The 6,936-nt window shown below is 37.5% G+C and overlaps 1 protein-coding gene across 1 annotated transcript; it reads right to left on the reverse strand.

The window, feature by feature from the left end:
* Positions 1 to 1,276: 1,276 nt before the first annotated feature.
* LOC113328228 (trihelix transcription factor ASIL2-like) lies at positions 1,277 to 3,065 on the reverse strand. Its single transcript, XM_026575331.1, has one exon. The coding sequence runs from the start codon at positions 2,913 to 2,915 to the stop codon at positions 1,422 to 1,424; it is 1,494 nt and encodes a 497-aa protein (XP_026431116.1). The 5' UTR covers positions 2,916 to 3,065; the 3' UTR covers positions 1,277 to 1,421.
* Positions 3,066 to 6,936: the final 3,871 nt, after the last annotated feature.

Genomic DNA, 6,936 nt, shown 5'->3' on the forward strand with positions numbered 1-6,936 from the left:
GATACCAGAGACCATATTAAGGAACAAATTTTCATTATTCATGTCAGACTTAGATAATGATACTTGAAGCCCATGTCGAAATCCACTAACACACATAATACCAGAATAACCAGGACAAAGCTGGGTATACTCATGTAACTAGCTTGTCCCGACCCACTGACCATTTAACCAACACCCTGATAACACCTAAGATTACCGTTTCTACCATAGTGCAATGTACCCACAACATTGAAAATTTTAAGAAAATAAATGCAAAGGAAATGTTTCACTTGAAATGATGACATATAGTAATGCAGAACGCTGGCATGAAATTCGCAGTATAGTCCTCAAGCTCGACCGGAGACAAAGAAAGTTTCACCAATCAATCTATTATTCATGTATTGCGGTAAAGAAAAGTTCTATGCTGCGTCAACTGTTAAAAATGATAGAAACAATAATCAGATACCAGAGACCATATTAGGGAACTAGTTGTCACAGCTTTAGACCATTTAACCAACACCCTGATAACAGCTAAGCTTACCTTGTTTATAGTAGTGCAATGTATCCACTACCATTTTGACAACAACATTGAAAACTGGTCTTAAGAAAATAAATGCAACTTTTCACTTGGACAGAATGGACACAAATTAAAATGCAGAACACTAGCATGACATACACAGTATAGTCCTCAAACTCGATTGCAGAACAAGAAAGTTTCAACAATCCATCGTATTGCAGAAGAGGGAAGTTTTATGCTGCACCAATTGTCAAAAAGATACAGAACCAGAAATCAATTTACAGGACTATTATCACTATTCATGCCAGACTTACCTCAAGTAACCGAATCTAATCTTGGTTATGAGAAAAATACAGAGAACAAATCCTAGGATGTTAAAAATCAGTAAAACGGAGATTCCCTGATAGACATATGTATCATTGTCTAAGAAACTAGTGAAGTCTTTAATGTCTGTAAGATCAGATGGGCAATACTGAATTGTTTTTCCTACTCACAACTATAATCTATCCAATTCCTAATCTTCAGAAACAGGTATGAATAGTTTCCCAAACAAACTAAGCTAGTAACAGTCGACCAAACCATACATTACCTGTGGTATATGCTAATAATGGGGTTCTATTTATGTACTGCATAATAATGCCGTACCAACTGCTACAAAATGATAAATTATGTAGGAACCAAATTAGGTAACTCGTCATCACTATACCTGAAAGACTTGCCTTACTAGGCTGTGATATTGAGGACAAATTCATTCTAAGCATCTTTGATGCTACATAATCCTAAGCAACTAGAAAAATTTATGACAATTAAACCACATATGAATTACATAGATAATAACTAAGAAGCAGATAAGTTCGTTGAAATAGTACAAATTACCATTTAGGTATTTCACCTAATAATTAGACGAAGATACAAACCCGAAAAGCTAACCACTATTATCACCGTTGTCAATATTATTGTTGTGGTTGTTGCTGTTGTTGTTGTTATGGCGACGGCTATTACCACCACGTCTCCCATGCTTTACCTGCGAAAGATCCACTTGAGTTTTCATAAAGAACTGCATTCTCTGCAATTCAAGTTCTTTCATAAACTCCATCCTTTGCTGCTCCATTTCAACTACTTGTTGCAGCTTTGAAGTTTCAATCTGCTCATACGCTTCCCCGAATTTAACAATTGCTCTAGTTAACTCCATTATTGAATTCTTCCAGTTACCACTATCCCCACCATTACTACTACGACTCCTTTTCTTTGCAGAACTACGATTCTTCTCCCCCCTAAATGACCCACCACCACCACTAGCACTATCGCCCCTAACTGGCATTGAATTCGTTGAAGGCGTCGGACACGCTCTTCTTGCAAACAACCTCGGCCTCTTGCGAACATAATCCGTCTCAGGTGGCAAACTGTCAGTAGAATCAGGCGATTCATCATCATAAACAGGTTCTTCACCGGACGAATCCGTATCAACATATCCCGCATTCTTACTCGGTTGCCCTCGTTGCTGCCTCTGCTGCTGTTGTTGTTGATAATGCTGCTGATGATGATTCAAGTTCAAATTTAGACTGGGATGATCATATCTAACTAAATGAATCGGTACTGCAAGCGGAACTTTCCCACTCCCTCCTCCTCCACCACCACCACCACCACTTCCACTCCCACTAAGGTTATGAAACTGTATCGGCGCAGGAGTGGTACTACTCGGTACAGGCGTATTCACATGCTTATTACTAGTACTATTACTATTATTATTAGCAGCAGCAGAAGCAGAATGAGGTCCAATCAAATGATCTAACCTCTCATAAAAACACCATTTACTACTAAACCCAGTATCAGAAATCTTATTCTTCTCAATCTTATACTTTTTCTTCAACGTATCGATACGATTCTTACACTGAACATCAGTTTTAGAAGACTTTGTATAATCATCACGGCTAGTAACAATATCAGCTACATCTTTCCAGTGTTTCTGTTTCAAATTACCTCTGCTTAGTTCCAGATACCGCTCTCCCCAAGCATCTATCAGTGTCGATGTTGCTCCTTCACTCCAGCAATCTTCACGGCCGTGACTGTGATGTTGAGTAGTAGCAGGTGGAGGAGGAGTGCTGGTGGTGGTGGCGAGAGGTGATTGTTGGATTGGTAAAGCTAGGGTTAGGGTTTGTGGTGGTGGTGGTGTTGTTGGTGGTGGTGAATCTGGCTGTTCTTGTTTTTGTTGTTGGTGAGATTGAGGTTGGATTGATGAAATTGGTGACGGAGATTGTGATAGTGGTGGTTCTGGTTCTGGTTGTTGTGGTAGTGGTGGTGCTTGGGGGTGATAAGTGGTTGGAGAAGGTGGTGGTGATCGTGAAGAGGTTAGAGATGGAGATTGGGATTGAGATTGAGATGGATGATGAGATTCAATTTCATCTTCTTCAACTTCCATGATTTGAGATGGAGATTGGGAAGGAGCAGAGATCTGAGCTGGGATGGGATTTAGGGTTTGATTTTTTGGATTTGGAGTGGGTTTTTGAGATTTCGATTTTCTCAAGGAAGATGAAAATGAAATTTGGGTGAAATGAGAAATGTGACGAAGGACACGTGGAAGTGAGTGGAGTTGAAGTGCTCACTTATTATTACCGGCTAGATTTTGTTTTTGGATCTACTTTTTACTCTACTGTCTGAGAGGAGAGTTAAATGAGGGGGGTGAGGTGTCGGTTTGCGGTGGTTTTGAGGTAAGAGAAGAGTTCAGTTGTTGTGAAGGTCACGGGCGGCAGGTTGGGGGGAAATTTAGTGAGTTGGAATGGGGGACAGGTGGACAGCAACCTGTTACCCAATGTACTCTCCGGTCTCCCCCGGGTGGACCTCTCGGACCTTTAAAGTAGAAGGGTAGGTTACGAGGCGTGTCTTTGGACGTGGCGCGTCCCTGCTAGGGCTGCATAGTAACTGAGCCAAACCATCAAACCGAGCTGAAATCGAGCCGAGTTGTTCATCTAACGGTTGGCCGTAGATTTTATCCCAAGTCTGTATTTTGGCGGGTGAATATGTAAACGGTTTCTTGGATACTGGTAGAATATCACTCATCTGTTGAACGTTCAATCCCAAATAATGTTGTCATTTACATACATATGAAGTTTGCTGATAAAAAACATATATAGCTTTTCATTGAGATGCATTGAAGGTTCTCAAATATATTTTAAAAAAAAAAATCAGTTTTGGATTGATCAGAGATGTTTGAATTGATAAATTTTTTAATTTTGGTTGTTGGAAAGACGTTGCATAACTCTTTTTATGTTGCAATAACTTAGATTTCAGTATTTAAAATTTTAAGACTAAGTTATATTACTTTTGTTAAACATTTACCTGTTTTTGTATATTTATTTACAATATGCAAATCTTTGCAACCAATCCGGTCTTCCGCCCACCCGTGAATGTCAAACTCAGCTGAATTCCCGAGACTTGAACCTCACACCAGTGCGCATACCGTAAGTTCCCAGACTCTCACTAACCAACAAGTACGCGTATGGGTATGCACACAATAGTTTCTTGACTTGGAATACATATATGTAAGTACGCATACTATGTTATATCCAATCATGGTTATTTATTATAAACTCCCATTTCAATCATTGAAACATTCTTAGAAGACGACAATAGCTGTCTCACAACAACTATCAGCTTCGTGTAGCAATTTTGAAGTGATTAAATGATCAATACGAAACATTTCGAGTCTACATCAAATGACTGTCTTACACAAATCATGTAAGATTTTACAAGGCGACTTTCACATGATCATCTTTTGACTTTCGTCAAGAATATAAGTAGACTAGAAATCAAGACTTATAGTTTTGGAAACTAAACTTTACAAACAAGCTTGAGATAGCAACGCTTGCGAGTTCGACCGAGCAATGCTCTAACAATCTCCTCCTTTGTCAATTTTAGTGACAAAACTATCAATACATGTGAATTACAAAATAAACAAACTTTGTAGCTTCTCATCCAAATGCTTGATTTCCTTGGTTCTTCAACATTACTCAAATCTTCGTCACATCCAAGTACTCTGGTGATTCTGAACGTGTTTGTAGCCTCCCCAAAGCTAGCAGCTGACTAATCCAAGAGATTAACTAAATAAAGAGACACTAAGAATCTAAATCATTTACTTAAACATTCAAGTAAGAAATCTACTATAAAACTTAACCCGAAAACTATCCCCACTCTGAAATATATATATAAGAACTTCTCTCAAATGATACATATTCAATAATCATTTTGTTTGCAACTAGAATATACAACATAATAAACATATCAGAAAATAACCAACTATAGAAGTCAACTTCTCGGAGCTTTCGCTGCGCAACTCTGATCTGTCTCTGAAACTGAAAGTGAGAATGGGTGAGCACATCATCCCTAAAAGGGGTGCCCCGTAGGAATAACACTTAACTTTCAAGTAATCAAATGCAAGAGTTGGTAAACAATAATGTTTTCCCAAACAATAAATAGTGACCAAGTCACTAGAATAAACAATATGTATATGGACAAACTCCTTCTTCAAACAATGTATAATATGGTTGTAAATTCCTAACCGGCAATTCACACCTAATAACTATTGATATCACCAAGACCATGGTGACCCACTCTAAACAATAAAATCTGAATTCATGTAGGTATAAATATGAAGGAGTGTATGATAGGCGCATTTATGTGCCTAAATTGTCCTCAATGTTTCGTATTGTTGGTACTCGTTTTCGTCCTTATTATGGTATTTTGTGTATTTTTAGGTATTTTTGGAAAATAAATATTGTTGGAAAAATCGGCTCGAAAAATCACTCGGAACACCCCCGGAGGACACTTGCTATACGGAGCCCATATTTGGTTAAGGGGCACCTCAATTACTAAGGGGCGCCCCAAAAAGGCAGCTGTTATTCGCACCCCACAACTGATTAGGGGGACACCATCTTCTTCGTTTGAAACTTAAAAATTGGCGGGAAAAATGTGGCAGCTCTCTGAGGATTTTCGATCGAAATTTGAAGTTGTTATAATGTGATTCAATGGCTAAAACTTCACGGGAACACTTGACTGAGATATACAGGCGTGGTATGGGCTTCAAAATCATCCGGATTTGGTTGGATAATTTCCTATACTCAGACCGACAAAATAATTGTTCATCGGCCTTCACATGTTGATACATAATTAGTAACTATGACTGATAACACATCTTTTCAATTGATCACTAAAGACCTGCTAGAAGGATAATTTGAATCCTTTACGTAAGCTGCTGGTATTTCTTATTTACAGTAAACAGAGGTTTGGGTGAATGAACTTTGTATTGATAACCATCCTAATAACTTCAGGTGGTGGAAATTTTCAAGAGGGAGCATGTAAATTAAAGTTTCATCATGTAAATGGTAACGAATGCAGCTATGGACCTCCCAACGAGTGTCAACTGGCAAGTCTACCGGGCAAGGATCTCAATTGGTGAAGTTTCTGGATTTTCTTCTAAGGTCTCTACCAATTCATAGTGTATGTTTTCTGTCGAGATCTTTATTTCTTCATGAGTTAGTGACAAGATATTTTACATCAGAAAAGTTGTTGCAGTTCATATGCTTTGTTTAAATTTCAATTTGAGTGGATACTTGTACGTGTAGTTTTAGGTGGTGCTGGTGTCAAGTAGATTCCTTGTATTTTTTTGTTGTTAATTGCTAGTCTTGGTTTTTGTTTGTAGATTAGGGATGGAATAATAAACCTGATTTTCAGGAAATGGAGTCATAGATGATGAAGTATACCTTCAACTTAGTGTTGAAACTTTATGGTTATTAAGCTTATATAGAAATAGAAATATAGGTTTTCCAACTTAGTGTTGAAGTTTTTCATATTTGGGTAGCTGGAATTGTAAACTGAATACGCTATTCAATACAAATTGAGTTCTAAAGTAAGTATCAATTTAATTTTGTAAATTCGATTTTGAAATTGTTATTAATGTAATTGTGATTCAACTTTTAGTTTTAGATTCATTTGAATCAGCTTTTGATTCAGCTGAATCAATATCATTTTTTTTTATAAAATATGATCAACAAAAACTACTGTGTCTATCCGTACTTATGAAGATACTGTTAATCACAGTGGTTGTTTTAAAGAAATCAACCTTTCTCATAAACAGTCGTTCTCGAAAAAACCACTTCTAGATTGATGTTGATGGACACAGTCGTTTCTAATGAAATTACTTCTTGTCCTGACAGTGGTTTAAGTTCCATTTTCCACTAGTGAAGTGAATGGCATTTCGACAAACCCAAAACAACAACAAAAAAAAAACTTACAATGGCCGGAACAAAGAGTCTCATAATGAAATCACTACATTCGTCGTTAGACCTAACATCCTTATGTTCGATTCGTCCCAAAAGAATGTTTGTAGTTTAACATTTCTAATGAGGCTTACAATATTTTTCTATTTGTTTTTAAAGACTCTTGCG

This window comes from Papaver somniferum, unplaced genomic scaffold, assembly GCF_003573695.1.
Source record: "Papaver somniferum cultivar HN1 unplaced genomic scaffold, ASM357369v1 unplaced-scaffold_107, whole genome shotgun sequence".
In the NCBI taxonomy this organism is placed as follows: domain Eukaryota; kingdom Viridiplantae; phylum Streptophyta; class Magnoliopsida; order Ranunculales; family Papaveraceae; genus Papaver; species Papaver somniferum.